Raw genomic sequence first — 17,112 nt, forward strand, 5'->3', positions numbered from 1 at the left:
TTATAATTTTTTATTAGTTAGTTGGAAAAAACATGCATGTTAATCAATCCACCAAGCAAAACTATTATTTTAAAATATTTGTTATTCGATTTATTTTAGGGTTTCGGATCTAGTATCCTACTGATCAAACTATTTTCAACTTTTTTTTTTCTTATTTCATTTATAGACACAATATAAAAGATTTCCCGGAAGGACACCAAACTGGGTTTAGTATTCTTTGGTGTCCATTTTCTCCCTCTGTGCTAATATAAAAGTCAAAACGATATCACAATTGTTATCATCATGGACTTTTACGTACCCATTCAAGAATCAAATGTTGAACTTCTTTCTTTAAACCCTGTAATTATCACGTTGGTTAAGACTTTAGCTAATATTTGTTAATTTGAAAAGTATGCATTATATTATATATGCAATGTATATTTCTGAAAGCTACCTCCTCGAATACCAACTTAAGCTTATGAAAAGTAGTTTCCGTGACAAACAAGGTATCAGAGTTTTGTTGATTTGAAAACTTTTACCAGTATAGATTAGAGTCATTAGACTATTCAAAGTCATCACATAAATATGCCAAAATTGACAAATAAATGGAAAACAAAACAAAGATGATATCAAACTCTATTTTGGTACTTATCTTTCTTTCATAAACAAATATTATTTTTCTTTCATAATCTTAAACCAAAGAAAGAGAAAAAAAACAAAAAGTGGTCTAGTATGTTAAATGGGAATTACGTGTTGCAGAGTTTCATGGCACAAATATATGTGTTGTAAGTCATTGATTTTATAAATGGAAAAATACATTTTTAGTCCATGTGTTTTACCTTGTAATCAGTTTTGGTCCTTGTGTTTTCAAAATTGCCAATTTGGTCCCTATGTTTATGTTTGCAAGCAATTTTAGTCCACCACCACCAAAATTATCCCTCTATTCCCTACCACCACCGACAGCAACACACCACCACCATCCTCACCCTCCCTTCATCCCTCTCTCCCCCATCAGCTTTTTTTTTTTCTCTCTCTCTCTCTCTATTGGGCATAATAGGTGAAATCCACCACAAACCCGCCTCCATAATTGGTGGTGGTAGACAAAAATTGCTTGCAAACATAAACACAGGGACCAAATTGACAATTTTGAAAACACAAGGATTAAAATTGATTGCAAGCTAAAACACAGGGACTAAAAATGCATTTTTTCCTTTTATAAATATAAAAAGGTTCATATTTGAGGACAATATTTTGTATCTATTAATCAAACTTGATATTATTGTTGTATGTAGGTCCTATATATATATCATATAAAAGTCATCTTTTATATATATAATTTTTCTCTAGGGCGGACGCATCTATCTCTTTTTTTGTTTTGTTTTTTTTTTGTTTTTACAGATTCTCGTCGTCTCGGTAGTGAATTTTATAATAATCGAGCGCTGCAACAAGCGCTCAGCACTGCTTCCTTCATCGATTTTTTAGGGTATTTCTCCGATGGTTCACCTCATATCCTCTTAAAGTATAGAATAAGGCTTGTGGAGACTGCATGTTAGGTTTTAATTCCGGGATAAAATCTAATATAAAACTGACAAACCAGTGCCGAGCGCTTGGGAGAAGAAGAAAATGACTGTACCAAGCGCTTGGCGCAAGAAATCCGTGAAAAAAAAAAATTTCGGGTGTCCTCTCTAGAGAAGGACTATATATATATATATAATTTACAAGGATTAAACTAATGTCCTCCAATATTAGTTCAAGTCGATCAGCACCAGAAAATTTTAACAAGTTGAGGAAATTCATTGATTTAACTAATATTGAAATGCCGGGAGGGGACATTTGCAAAGGTTTTAACTGTATCATTAAATTAACTTGATCAATTAATAAAAGAGGATGCCTCTGTTAATAAACTCTTAACCGCTCTGTTAATAATTTTTTCTAACCGCTCTGATAACAGTGGTATGATCAACCAGAAATCTCCCCACAGTTCCCCCTTTGGCACACAGATAATTTGTTATGATACTCAATCTGTACTCTTACATTATCCATTAAACTGTCGTAGAACCAGCTTTGACTAATAATGCGGATGATGTCAAGTGTTGACTGTTTCAGTTTCTTGCTTACCAAATATATATATATATATGGAGAATGATCCTTATATGACATCATATTTTTTATATAAGTTTTTTAATTGGGCCCACTCTATATAGAATTTTAATGATCCAAACCGTTTATTTTTTAAGACTTCATTAAGAGATCATCTTTGTAAAAAATTAAGTAAATCGAAAACCATTTAACATATAAAATTAAATGGTCAACATTTCAAGTGTTTATTTTGTTGACCATTTAATCTTTGTAGGTAAATGATTTCTCATTTACCTAATTTTTTGCAAGAATGATCCTTTAATGGAGACCTACAAAATAGACAGTTCGGATCGTTGAAATCCTATATGGAATGGGCCTTATTGAAAATTTGTGTCAAAAATAGAATGTCACAGATCCGCCCTCTATATATATATATATATATATATATATACTGTGGAATAGAGAATATTATATGTAACCGTCACATATATACCATAAATTTTTTATTATTGATCACATAAAATGAAAGTGAGACCTAAGATCTTATATAGGTGAGTTTAACTTTTATTAGAGAGATAGTTAGCAAAATATCGAATAATATTGTCCTATAAAAAATTTTTATATAGAAGATGCTATTTGCTCCAACTTTTTTTCTTACAACTTAAATGACACACATATATATATACACTGGACTCTACAAAAAGAATAATAAAACTTAAAAAAAAAAAAATTAAACCTGTAAAGTAAATTGATGACATGTAAGTTGAGAGACAAAAGTTGGGCAAAATAATTGGGGCATTAAGCACTTTCCAAATTTGTATATAAGAGTACGGTTGATGTTATTGGTATATATAACTTTCAAACTGTTAAACTAATTTATTTAATTTGTACTAAAAATTCCTTCACGTCCCTATAGCTAGATCAACAATATTAATTTTGAATCCGTCAAGCCTCATAACGTATAAAATTTGTCCTTCTTGTCCTCAAAATATATGTATATAAAGGCTCTATTAATTATATGTATGGAATAAGAGAACTAGGAAAGAACGAACTGAAAATGGCTAAGGCACAAAGCTCCTACTATGTGTTCCTCGCATTTTCTGTACTTGTTAATCTATTGTTGATCTTCAGATTGTATGTGGATGGAGAGTGGGAGCTGAGTTGGAGCAGAAGAGCAGCAGAAGAAGCTGAGCATGTGGCAGCCATACCATGCTCAGGGCATGGAAGAGCCTACTTGGATGGCTTGGTTCTTGATGGGAAGGAACCTGTTTGTGAGTGCAATTCTTGCTATGGAGGCCCAGACTGCTCTGAATTTTCAACTGGTTGTGCAGCAAATGCTGAAAGGTTCTCTCTCTCTCTCTCTCTCTCTCTCTCTCTCTCTCTCTCTCTCTCTCTCTCATGGTGCTAACCACTTTTTGGGCCTACTATATCACGTGATTTTATAATCCGAACCGTTTATTTTTTAGTTTTCTTTTCAAATATCAACCTTGCAAAAAATTAACTAAATAAATAGCCATTTGATTATCGTTACAATTATTTTAATATTTTATCAAAAAATTGTGTTCGTCTATTTATTTAACCACAATTAACTTATTAATAGTTGATTACTGATCAAGTTTTGTAGTGGACCCAAAAGAGTGATTAATTAGCACCGTAGAATCTTACTAACCAGTTAACTCTAAAGCGCTACTGTGAATATATGCTTATTTTTTTTGTGTGTTGATATTATGTTTATAATCAATGTGGTTTTTGTTACTTAAGCATGCATGGTTAATTAGTTTATTTTTTGACAATTTAAATTTTGGAATTCAACAGTTGTCTGACGTGGTATTAATATCAGAGCTCTTGTTGTAGGAAGCATCCCTCATCCCTCAATTATTTTAACTAATTTCCTGCACGAAGTCTCGTGGCAACATGCATATTGGTCATTTAAAAGTGCTTAATTAATTAATTAATTATCTTTCACATGTATAATGAGGTAGTACGCCAGGGAAAATGTTGGCTCAATATGCATTATTAATGTATACTAAGTATATACCATCCCATGACTCATGACTAATTTAATTATGTACGATCTATATGTTGCTAATTTGCAGTGGGGATCCATATTTCTTAGAGCCTTTTTGGAGGCAACATGCAGCTAAAAGTGCAGTTGTAGTATCAGGATGGCATCGAATGGGCTATACCTACTCTGATAGTTCTTACATCTCAGGAGAGCTTGAGAGGCACATTCGTAAATTACATGCCACTGTTGGTAATGCAATCACACAAGGAAGATACATTGTTTTTGGTGCTGGCTCAACCCAACTTCTCAATGCTGCAGTTCATGCACTGTCTTCCCTCAATTCCTCATATCCTTCAAGTGTTGTGGCTTCAATTCCTTATTACAAGGTCAGATCTCTTACTTCTGAAATTTACTAAATTTCATGCAACTTATTAACTAAACTCGGATCCGTGACATCCTATTTTTGATACAATTTTGACACAATATTTCAATGGGGCTTACTCTATATAGGATTTTAACGATGTCAACAATCTATTTTTTAGGTCTCCAAGGATTATTCTTGTAAAAAATTAAGTAAATCAGAAATCATTTACCTACAAAGATTAAATAGTCAACAAAATATAAACACTTGAAATGTTGACCATTTAATCTTTGTAGATAAATGATCTTCAATTTATCTAATTTTTTGCAAAGATAATTCTTTAATAGAGACCTATAAAATAGACGGTTCGGATCGTAAAAATTATATATATATGGAGTGGACCCTATTTAAATATTGTGTCAAAAATAGAATGACATGATCGAATCATTCTCCATGAACAAATGACACTAATAAAATTTGTTGCTTTACCACTATTTTTAAATGTCTAAGTTATTATAATGAGGGCAAACAATTGTTTTATATTCTAGCACTACTCTCGGTCGCAAGTTTGTCTTCTTCCACAGCTAGAGCTCCAACACATGCAATTAAACTCATATTAAGAGGATGCAATTGTAAGGATTCAAATTCAGAATTTGCTGCCTTGATACCATATATATAAAATTTGTTGGCTTATTACTCTTCCCATGGCCGGAACTACTTGAAAGACCCACTTTTGCACACCCGTCAAAAAAATTCAGCTCATCCCACTTTCAAGTTATCTCCCTCACTAGTAGTGACGGAGCTACTTGAAATTAAGGCTGGCTGGACTATAGTCCGGCTTAGACAAGAAAAAAAGAACAAAAACAAAATAAGAAACCAATATTCCTAAGTATTATTATTCTAAGCCAAAATTCCACAGTCCACAAGAAAAATTCAGCACATTTGACTTTCACGTAAGCTAATAAATGCTTTATATATATATTAACATGGTCTGATGTTGAACTTTTACAGCTTTACAAAACGCAAACAGAATTTTACCGATCAATGGACTATAAGTTTGAAGGAGATGCATCCTTAATATTGCAGAACATTTCAAATGTTATTGAGTTTGTAACCTCACCAAACAATCCCGATGGGTATCTGAATGTGGCAGTTCTTCATGGACCCAATTCCAAGGCAATTTATGATCGGGTGTATTATTGGCCACATTTTACAGCCATTCCAACTCGAGCAGATGATGATCTCATGATATTTTCACTTTCCAAGCTCACTGGCCATGCTGGTACTCGATTTGGGTACGTAACAACCAAACTATCATTTTATTCTTGCACTTCTTTTGACTTGGGAAAACTCAAGGTCGCCCAAGTAGGTAGTAGGTCCTACCTTCGTGAGAGATATTTATCCGATACTTAGAAAAAAAAATATTAATAATAATTATTGGTACAAATATTTTTGTTTTTACAAAATTTATTAAATTCTAGAGACCAAAATGGAATACAAATTTAAGGGTATTAGAGAAATTTGGGGGGAGTATGATATTTGACAATTATACACCTAAAATGATCAAATACTTGACATGTAATTAACCATCTTTAATGGAAGAATAAACAGGCAATATATATATATATATATATATCAATGACCTTAATTTCAAAATACTAATTAATAAAAGTTTTGGGGCAAAGTGAGTCATTATAACAAAATGTTAACATTATTATTTGTCTTAGTTATCGAGTTGAATCATGTAATCCTATTTCGATGCTACATTGTCGTGGCTTGTGCAGGTGGGCAGTGATAAAGGATGAATCTGTGTACCAAAGAATGATGGAGTATATGAGCATAAGTATTATGGGTGTTTCTCGTGATGCACAATTAAGAGCTTTGAAGCTTCTAAATGTAGTCGTTGAAGGGGGAGGAAAGGAAATATTTGAATTCGGATACAACACTATGAAGAATCGCTGGGAAAAATTGAGCAACACCCTTTCTGTGTCAAACCGCTTTACTCTACAGAAAATCGCACCACAATACTGTTCCTTTTTCAAGAAAACTAGAAGACCTTCACCAGGTAACATCCTCACTTTTTTTTTTTTTTTCAAGAGAATAAAGGAATAACATTGTTAGGCTCACTCTCCAATATAGTCTAATGATCTAAACTATGTGACTTATATTCCATTTAATTAAAAATCATTCAAGTGAAAAATTAATTAAATTAGAAATCGTTTTTCATTTTATTATGATCACGATAATTTCAATGTCTTACAAATATTGCATTCAATCTTCTGGTTATTTAACCATAACTAGATGATTAAATTATTTCCAATTTCATCAATTTGATATTCTCATATGCTGGTATATATTGCTTGTACTCATATGATCGATAAAGTTGTCAATTTGCATTACTTATGGTTTTATCTCAAGTAATATAGAATTGTTAGAATACCTGTTCACGAACGCAACTACTAAATTAAAGGTTTAATATACTTGGGGCTCAAACGAGCTTAGCTAGTTCCGAAAATTAGCCTATTTGTTATATAAACAAGGGGATACATTGAATGTAGAATTAGAGTTTGGTACAATAGTTTATAAAAAATACTATTTATCCCAACTTTCCCCTCAATATAAAACAAAAAATATTAATAATGAAGGTTTAAAAAACCCATTACACTTAAAAGATTTTTTTCTTTGAACTTGTATGTATTATTTCTTAATTATATATATTGGTGTATCAACATTTCTAACCAGAAATCTCCCCACAGTTCCCCCTTTGGCACACATATAATTTGTTATGATACTCAATCTGTACTCTTACATTATCCATTAAACTGTCGTAGAACCAGCTTTGACTAATAATGCGGATGATGTCAAGTGTTGACTGTTTCAGTTTCTTGCTTACCAAATATATATATATATATATGGAGAATGATCCATATATGACATTATATTTTTTATATAAGTTTTTCAATGGGGCCCACTCTATATAGAATTTTAATGATCCAAACCGTTTATTTTTTAAGACTCCATTAAGAGATCATCTTTGTAAAAATTAAGTAAATCGAAAATCATTTAACATATAAAATTAAATGGTCAACATTTCAAGTGTTTATTTTGTTGACCATTTAATCTTTGTAGGTAAATGATTTCTCATTTACCTAATTTTTTGCAAGAATGATCCTTTAATGGAGACCTACAAAATAGACAGTTCGGATCGTTGAAATCTTATATGGAGTGGGCCCTATTAAAAATTTGTGTCAAAAATAGAATGTCACAGATCCGCCCCCTATATATATATTGTGGAATAGATAATATTATATGTAACCGTCACATATATACCATAAATTTTTTATTATTGATCACATAAAATGAAACTGAGACCTAAGATCTTATATAGGTGAGTTTAACTTTTATTAGAGAGATAGTTAGCAAAATATCGAATAATATTGTCCTATAAAAAATTTTTATATAGAAGATGCTATTTGCTCCAACTTTTTTTCTTACAACTTAAATGACATATATATATATATACTGGACTCTACAAAAAGAATAATAAAACTTAAGAAAGAAAAAATTAAACCTGTAAAGTAAATTGATGACATGTAAGTTGAGAGACAAAAGTTGGGCAAAATAATTGGGGCATTAAGCACTTTCCAAATTTGTATATAAGAGTACGGTTGATGTTATTGGTATATATAACTTTCAAACTGTTAACTAATTTATTTAATTTGTACTAAAATTTCCTTCACGTCCCTATAGCTAGATCAACAATATTAATTTTGAATCCGTCAAGCCTCATAACGTATAAAATTTGTCCTTCTTGTCCTCAAAATATATGTATATAAAGGCTCTATTAATTATATGCATGGAATAAGAGAACTAGGAAAGAACGAACTGAAAATGGCCAAGGCACAAAGCTCCTACTATGTGTTCCTCGCATTTTCTGTAGTTGTTAATCTATTGTTGATCTTCAGATTGTATGTGGATGGAGAGTGGGAGCTGAGTTGGAGTAGAAGAGCAGCAGAAGAAGCTGAGCATGTGGCAGCCATACCATGCTCAGGGCATGGAAGAGCCTACTTGGATGGCTTGGTTCTTGATGGGAAGGAACCTGTTTGTGAGTGCAATTCTTGCTATGGAGGCCCAGACTGCTCTGAATTTTCAACTGGTTGTGCAGCAAATGCTGAAAGGTTCTCTCTCTCTCTCTCTCTCTCTCTCTCTCTCTCTCTCTCTCTCTCTCTCTCTCTCTCTCTCTCTCTCTCTCATGGTGCTAACCACTTTTTGGGCCTACTATACTACGTAATTTCATAATCTGAACCGTTTTTTTTTTAGTTATCTTTTCAAATATTAACCTTGCAAAAAATCAACTAAATAAAAAATTATTTAGCTATTTGATTATCGTTACAATTATTTTAATATTTTATCAAAAAATTGTATTCGTCTATTTATTTGATCACAATTAACTTATTAATAGTTGATTACTGATCAAGTTTTGTAGTGGACTCAAAAGAGTGATTAATTAGCACCGTAGAATCTTACTAACCAGTTAACTCTAAAGCGTTACTGTGAATATATGCTTATTTTTTGTGTGTGTTGATATTATGTTTATAATCAATGTGGTTTTTGTTACTTAAGCATGCATGGTTAATTAGTTTATTTTTTGACAATTTAAATTTTGGAATTCAACAGTTGTCTGACGTGGTATTAATATCAGAGTTCTTGTTGTAGGAAGCATCCCTCATCCCTCAATTATTTTAACTAATTTCCTGCACGAAGTCTCGTGGCAACATGCATATTGGTCATTTAAAAGTGCTTAATTAATTAATTAATTATCTTTTCACATGTGTAATGGGGTAGTACGCCAGGGAAAATGTTGGCTTAATATGCATTATTAATGTATACTGAATATATACCATCCCATGACTCATGACTAATTTAATTATGTACGTATGATCTATATGTTGCTAATTTGCAGTGGGGATCCATATTTCTTGGAGCCTTTTTGGAGGCAACATGCAGCTAAAAGTGCAGTTGTAGTATCAGGATGGCATCGAATGGGCTATACCTACTCTGATAGTTCTTACATCTCAGGAGAGCTTGAGAGGCACATTCGTAAATTACATGCCACTGTTGGTAATGCAATCACACAAGGAAGATACATTGTTTTTGGTGCTGGCTCAACCCAACTTCTCAATGCTGCAGTTCATGCACTGTCTTCCCTCAATTCCTCATATCCTTCAAGTGTTGTGGCTTCAATTCCTTATTACAAGGTCAGATCTCTTACTTCTGAAATTTACTAAATTTCATGCAACTTATTAACTAAACTCGGATCCGTGACATCCTATTTTTGACACAATATTTCAATGGGGTTTACTCTATATAGGATTTCAACGATCTCAACAGTCTATTTTTTAGGTCTCCAAGGATTATCCTTGTAAAAAATTAAGTAAATCGGAAACCATTTACCTACAAAGATTAAATAGTCAACAAAATATAAACACTTGAAATGTTGACCATTTAATATTTGTAGGTAAATGATTTTCAATTTATTTAATTTTTTGCAAATATAGTCTTTTAATTGAGACTTAAAAAATAAACGGTTCGGATCGTAAAAATTATATATATATATATATATGGAGTGGACCCTATTTAAATATTGTGTCAAAAATAGAATGACATGGATCATTCTCCATGAACAAATACCACTAATAAAATTTGTTGCTTTACCACTATTTTTAAAGGTCTAAGTTATTATACTGAGGGCAAACAATTGTTTTATATTCTAGCACTACTCTTGGTCGCAAGTAGGTCTTCTTCCACCGCTAGAGCTCAAACACATGCAATTAAACTCATATTAAGAGGATGCAATTGTAAGGATTCAAATTCAGAATTTGCTGCCTTGATACCATATATATAAAATTTGTTGGCTTATTACTCTTCCCATGGCCGGAACTACTTGAAAGACCCACTTTTTCACACCCCTCAAAAAAATTCAGCTCATCCCACTTTCAAGTTATTTCCCTCACTAGTAGTGATGGCGCTACTTGAAAGGCTGGCTGGACTATAGTCCGGCTTAGACAAGAAAAAAAGAACAAAAACAAAATAAGAAACCAATATTCCTAAGTATTATTATTCTAAGCCAAAATTCCACGGTCCACAAGAAAAATTCAGCACATTTGACTTTCACGTAAGCTAATAAATGCTTTATATATATATATTAACATGGTCTGATGTTGAACTTTTACAGCTTTACAAAACGCAAACAGAATTTTACCGATCAATGGACTATAAGTTTGAAGGAGATGCATCCTTAATATTGCAGAACATTTCAAATGTTATTGAGTTTGTAACCTCACCAAACAATCCCGATGGGTATCTGAATGAGGCAGTTCTTCATGGACCCAATTCCAAGGCAATTTATGATCGGGTGTATTATTGGCCACATTTTACAGCCATTCCAACTCCAGCAGATGATGATCTCATGATATTTTCACTTTCCAAGCTCACTGGCCATGCTGGTACTAGATTTGGGTACGTAACAACCAAACTATCATTTTATTCAATTCTTGCACTTCTTTTGACTTGGGAAAACTGAAGGTCGCCCAAGTAGGTAGGTCCTACCTTCGTGAAAGATATTTATCCAACAAGACAAGAGAGGTTTCAAGTTTGAATCCCGACACCATCTTAGATAACAAAATATTAATAATAATTATTGGTATGAATAGTTTTGTTTTTACAAAATTTATTAAATTCTAGAGACCAAAATGGAATACAAATATTTAAGGGTATTAGAGAAATTTGGGTGGGGGGGGGGGGGGGGGGGGGTTATGATATATGACAATTAGACACCTAAAATGATCAAATACTTGACATGTAACCATCTTTAATGGAAGAATAAACAGGCAATATATATATATATATATATATATATCAATGACCTTAACTTCAAAATACTAATTAATAAAAGTTTTGGGGCAAAGTGAGTCATTATAACAAAATGTTAACATTATTATTTGAATCCTTTCAAATTTTTTGCATCGATTTTCTTGGATTAGAAATTCGAATCGGGACATTTGAGAGTAAAGCTCCAATGCTCGCGCGTGTTCCACACTACACAAATGTCGTAGTTGTGGAAGCCAAATCAAAATCGAAGAACCCATTTATTTTAAACTTTTGTCTTAGTTATCGAGTACAATCATGTAATCCTATTTCGATGCTACATTGTTGTGGCTTGTGCAGGTGGGCAGTGATAAAGGATGAATCTGTGTACCAAAGAATGATGGAGTATATGAGCATAAGTATTATGGGTGTTTCTCGTGATGCACAATTAAGAGCTTTGAAGGGGGAGGAAAGGAAATATTTGAATTCGGATACAACACTATGAGGATTCGCTGGGAAAAATTGAGCAACACCCTCTCTGCGTCAAACCGCTTTACTCTACAAAAAATCGCACCACAATACTGTTCCTTTTTCAAGAAAACTAGAAGACCTTCACCAGGTAACATCCTCACTTTTTTTAAGAGAATAAATGAATAACATTGTTAGGCTCACTCCGCAATGTGGTCTAATGATTTGAAGTTTTGAACTATCGATCTGAATTATATTCCATTTAATTAAGAATCATTCAAGCGAAAAATCAATTAAATTAGAAATTATTTTTCATTTTATTATGATCACCATACTTTCAATGTCTTACAAATATTGCATTCTTTTGGTTATTTAATCATAACTAAATGATTAAATGATTTCCAATTTCATCAATCAGATATGTTCATTTTCTAGTATATATCGCTTGTACTCCTATGATTGATAAAGTTGTCAATTTGCATTACTTATGGTTTTATCTCAAGTAATATAGAATTGTTAGAATACCATTATTCACGAACGCAACTTTTAAATTAAAGGGTTAATATACTTTGGGGCTCAAACGAGCTTAGTTCCGAAAATTAGCCTATTTGGAATATAAACAAGGGGATACATTAATTGAATGTAGAATTAGAATTTGGTACAATAGTTTATAAAAAATACTATTTATCCCAACTTTCCCCTCAATATAAAACAAAAATTATTAATAATGAAGGTTTAAAAAACCCATTACACTTAAAAGATTTTTTTCTTTGAACTTGTATGTATTATTTCTTAATTATATACATTGGTGTATCAACATTTCACAAGAATATTTATTTTTGGATTTAAAGGATTCCTTTAGATATTTTATTTATTTATTTATGTAACAACCTGAGTGTTGGAACGCTATTATAATTGTCAATTAGTAATTAACAACGTGTTATTGAGTGAGAGTCACAATAAGTTTTTTTTTTTTTTTAAAGATTTTTAAGGTTATTTTTCTTTTGAACTTGTGTGTTGTAATTTCTTATAATCTAGTGGTAAAAACCATGTAGATGACTATTGTTTTGTATATTTGTCGGTTGTAACTACATGGACAATTACAAACTGAACACTAAACATTAGACAAATCTATCTGAACAGGGGATATGGTATGTGTTGTAGTGTTGTTCTATTTTGTGAATGGACAACGTACTCTCCCATTTTGTCCTCATCAATTATTAACCTTAAATTTTATATACCAATTTTATTATTGTGAATGGCAGCTTATGCATGGGTGAAGTGCGAGAGGGAAGAGGATAAAGATTGCTATGAAGTCCTGAAAGAAGCCAAAGTCAATGGGCGCAGAGGTAGCGATTTTGCTGCCGAAGATCGTTATGTACGTCTCAGCCTCATAAGGAGCCAAGATGATTTTGACATATTGCTTCACCGACTCAACCAATTGGTCTCCGCACAGAACGATTTGTTAGAGCTCAAGAAGCCATTGATGAACGATAGCTCATCAAGAAGGAGTCTTGTCCTTTGAATTCACTACTCACTAGCTACTCAAATAAAGAAGCCTCATTTCTTGGTTTTAGTTCTTTAAATATTAAACACCTCTATATTCTTTTACGTTCAAATTTAGGAGGTGTAGAGTCATTCTACATTGCAACATTTTGAAAGCTAGGATACTATAAAGTCTGGAATTTTATTTTTTCAAGGGGCAAAGTCACGTAAGTGAAAATTTTGAGTTATCTAACTGTTTGTGCCAAACTCTCTATTGAGCAGAATAACAAGTCACATAGACTCAACAATAAGTCATATGGGCTCGAACGGGGACCCATTCGATAGCTTAGGTCCAAGCCTAATGGACCAAGTCGCGATTTATGCTCGAACCCCCAAAATGTGCTCTGACCACCAACGCATTCTTGGACCCCCTAACTTGTGCTCAGACTCCTGACATGAGCTCAGAACCCGACTCATGCTCGGTTTCCTGACTAAGGCTCAGAGTCCCGACACTGGCCTGTGTATGGGCACCGCCGCTGGCGCTCGACATTCTCCCTTGCTCGCCTATGGTCAACCACATTTTACCTACATTGGAGCCCCTCCACACATATAGCTAGGTTGCATGGAAGGAGCCTTCACCCGCGGGTGTTCCCTCCCCCTGGGTGACATGTGGCGCCTCCTCATGCAAAGAGTGTTGCAAGGGACGCATGTCAACATTGAATTAGTTTGCTTTCTCCCCAAATTAAACTAATGACGTCACCATGAATAGTACTGTAAAAGGAAGTCGCTGCCATTATTGAACTAGGCTTATGCATACGCTTTACTAGTTGGACTTACATGAGAGATTGACAAACTCTCTAAGCTATCATGAGATAAAAAGAAAGGACCACTTAGCTATTGTGACTGAAAACGTTTTCTCTAATGAGTTTTGATCAATCAGTGATCATTCGCCAATTGATTGACCACCAAACACTGTGGGCTATTAGCACTTTATACCAGACAATAGTTGATTAATTTCGAACTTGTAATGATTCTGATTGGTTTCATACATGCGTAGGTTCTTTAAATTTTTTAAATTATAAGGAAATATGTTAGGATTTCTTTTGGTCTTGCACATGCATAGGTTCCCAACAATTTTGAATATATTGAAATTTTTTTTTAAGAGTCGAAGCAAATTCATTGAAAAAAAATTAAGAGAGTTTGTCCCATAAAACTTATTACTGTGCATACATAAAAGGTTTGTTTAAAGAAATAATAATTTATTTGAAGAAAGTTCCTCAATTTGACTTCTCATAAAATAAATTATAGCATCAATGTGAATTTTTTATATATTCTCTTGCGCATGCCATTGTAAATTATAGTCACACATAGCTTATAAATATTGTAAATTAAATTAAATATTGGGTTCAATATGGGAAAAATTAAGTGTTTCAAGTTACATACATTGATGAATAAAAAGTTGATTCTAATTAACAAACTTATGAAATATATACCATGATGAACTTATTGCACAAACAAACATTGATATTTTGGCACGTATTTTATGCTTCACTAAAACTTGTTCAAATGGTAGATACAAAAAACCTTATACAAACAATATTTTCGTCCTAGGTTTCAAACATCAATCTTATTAGGTTTCAAACACCAATCTTATTAAGACCAGTTAGTTTTCAATTGCATGCCCATGTTCAATGGTATAGTGGTTGTGTTTAGTTTGTCTTTGTATTTGTCTTGTTTCACTAGAGTCAATATTTGGTATGATTTTATAAATGACATGCATGTTTGTATGGACAAGTCAAAGATGGATAAGTCATGGATGTATGCGGATAGAAGATCAAGGGCATATGAGTTAGGGATTCAAGAATTCTTCAAGTTTGCATTACAGCATGCTAGAAACCCAAACCTCATTCATTGTCCTTGCCAAAAATGTGGAAATATGAGACAATTTGGGATTGGAGTTATAAGGGATCATCTATATTTTAATGGAGTTGACCAAAGTTACCAAAATTGGATATGGCACGGAGAAGTTTCTAGTACATTTGCGAATGCAGCTAGAAGTGTGGAGGAACAAGAATATAATTTTGTCTCCGAAATAGTGGATATGGGAGATAATGAAGAGGAAGAATTTTCAAATGATTCTAACGATTTCATTAATTTGGTTGGGGATGGCGATGAACCTTTGTATCCTGGTTGTGATAAATTCACTAAGTTGGAAACACTGGTAAGATTGTACAATTTGAAAGCGAAGCATGGATTGAGTGATGCAAGTTTCACTGACTACTTGATTGCCTTTGGAGATTTTCTTCCATCAGGTAATAACATACCCACATCTATGTACAAGGCAAAGAAGATTTTGTGTGCTTTAGGGATGGACTATGAGAAAATACATGCATGCCCTAATGACTGCATCTTGTATAGAAATGAGTATACGGATGAGATTAATTGCCCTAACTGTAGTGTGTCAAGGTGGAAGTTAAGTAGGTATTCAACTGTTAAGGAGGGGGTGCCTACGAAAATGTTGTGATACTTTCCCATTATCCCAAGGGATAAACAGTTGAATTAAAAAACTTGGAGGTACTTGCCCTATCTGAATTTTTTTGTTACCCTTGGAGGTAATTAAAAAACTTCATAAGGATATATTAAGCTCAAGGGATAAACACATACAAGCTAAAATTGGAGAATCATCAAACCTTGAAGGATGCTGCATATAAGGTTCTTGTATTCCTTTTTGTATTGTGATAATACTAATATGCTAACCATAAGTTTGCAGTTTATTATTATTAATTTTTTTTTTCATGTATAAATCTAGATTCAATTAATCTAAAAGCACTAAAACCAAGTAAATTTGATTTTTTCATGCTAGGGCATACTAACTCCTTTACACTAAATGTATATTGGCTTCTATTTCTTCCAATATGACTTTAATTCTATATAATTTGATTTTTTCCTTTATGACAAGGCAATCCGAATATGGTTATGGCACTAGCTGAGAATAAAGTAGATAGGCAAAGAAAGTGGCAGCAGAGGTAAGTTTATTATTTTCTGCTTCATATGAATGAGTACTGACTGGAGATATCTTAGGCATACTTGTATAAAAGTGTTTGGTTTTGATTTTTTTATTTTCAAATTTTGTAGGATCCAAATATGGCAGTCTTAATTAGCAACTGAGTCTTTTTTTTTTTTGGTTTGCTAAATATGGTTCATAAGTTGGTTGCAGAACATATTATGATACCATGATGTTCTAGTTGATTCCCTGTTTAGCAATTCTAGTGATGACATTAATTTGTGTGCCCACCCAAATATACTCACTCAAGATATTGGCTTTGGGCTGCTTATTGGTCTCGTTCATCATTTGGTGAGGTAGTATTGCTTTCGTTCTTTTCCCTTTCTTGTCTTTCAGTGAATTTTTTTTTTCCATTCATCTAATACATATTGTTTACCTTTTCTCTAAATTTGAAGCTTTTGCTGACAGGAAAATATAGCATGTGAATCATTACATTTGAACTGGTTCATCTTTGTGAGTATCAATCTGCTATTGTTACTCTTAAGTTTCACATTGTTTAAATTCTGTAAATATATATACAAAATTATCAAGGATTATAATAGTGTTTTCAATTCTTCTATTTAGAGCTTGCATATGACTTTCCTATTGCTTTGTACTGCATTGGTATCCTATTAGCTTTGTTTTGATTGTAGTTGGCAGTAAGAAGCTGACAGATATGGATGCATATGCTTGTGACTTAGGGGGCTCAAGTTGGAAGGAAGTACAGGTGTTATGTTAAGCTAGGTGTTTTTTTTTTTTTTTTTTTTTTTTTTTTTTTTTTGTGCCTCTTCTTTTATGCTAGTTTGACTGAATGTATTTTTTGTA

The 17,112-nt window shown here is 32.8% G+C and overlaps 1 protein-coding gene and 1 pseudogene across 2 annotated transcripts; both read left to right on the forward strand.

Annotated features, from left to right (window-relative positions):
* The first annotated feature begins 3,098 nt into the window (after positions 1-3,098).
* On the forward strand, positions 3,099-8,495 carry LOC147277541 (tryptophan aminotransferase-related protein 4-like). The gene is made up of 5 exons (XM_086253698.1): positions 3,099-3,402; positions 4,155-4,449; positions 5,436-5,719; positions 6,209-6,489; positions 8,390-8,495. The coding sequence occupies exons 1-5, from the start codon at positions 3,116-3,118 to the stop codon at positions 8,416-8,418; spliced, it is 1,176 nt and encodes a 391-aa protein (XP_086109824.1). The 5' UTR covers positions 3,099-3,115; the 3' UTR covers positions 8,419-8,495.
* Positions 8,316-13,367, forward strand: LOC147277542 (tryptophan aminotransferase-related protein 4-like; annotated as a pseudogene). Its single transcript, XR_015123811.1, has 5 exons — positions 8,316-8,602; positions 9,388-9,682; positions 10,660-10,943; positions 11,652-11,910; positions 13,025-13,367. The product of XR_015123811.1 is annotated as a tryptophan aminotransferase-related protein 4-like (transcript).
* Positions 13,368-17,112: the final 3,745 nt, after the last annotated feature.

Source organism: Dryas octopetala, chromosome 8 (genome assembly GCF_963921425.1).
Source record: "Dryas octopetala chromosome 8, drDryOcto1.1, whole genome shotgun sequence".
Lineage (NCBI taxonomy): Eukaryota > Viridiplantae > Streptophyta > Magnoliopsida > Rosales > Rosaceae > Dryas > Dryas octopetala.

Excerpts from the sequence above, each read along its gene's own strand:
- LOC147277541 (XM_086253698.1), top strand. The coding sequence starts at position 3,116 with ATGGCTAAGGCACAAAGCTCCTACTATGTGTTCCTCGCATTTTCTGTA. Across the intron at positions 3,403-4,154 it reads TGTGCAGCAAATGCTGAAAG|TGGGGATCCATATTTCTTAG; the intron begins GTTCTCTCTCTC and ends GCTAATTTGCAG. Across the intron at positions 5,720-6,208 it reads CATGCTGGTACTCGATTTGG|GTGGGCAGTGATAAAGGATG; the intron begins GTACGTAACAAC and ends TGGCTTGTGCAG.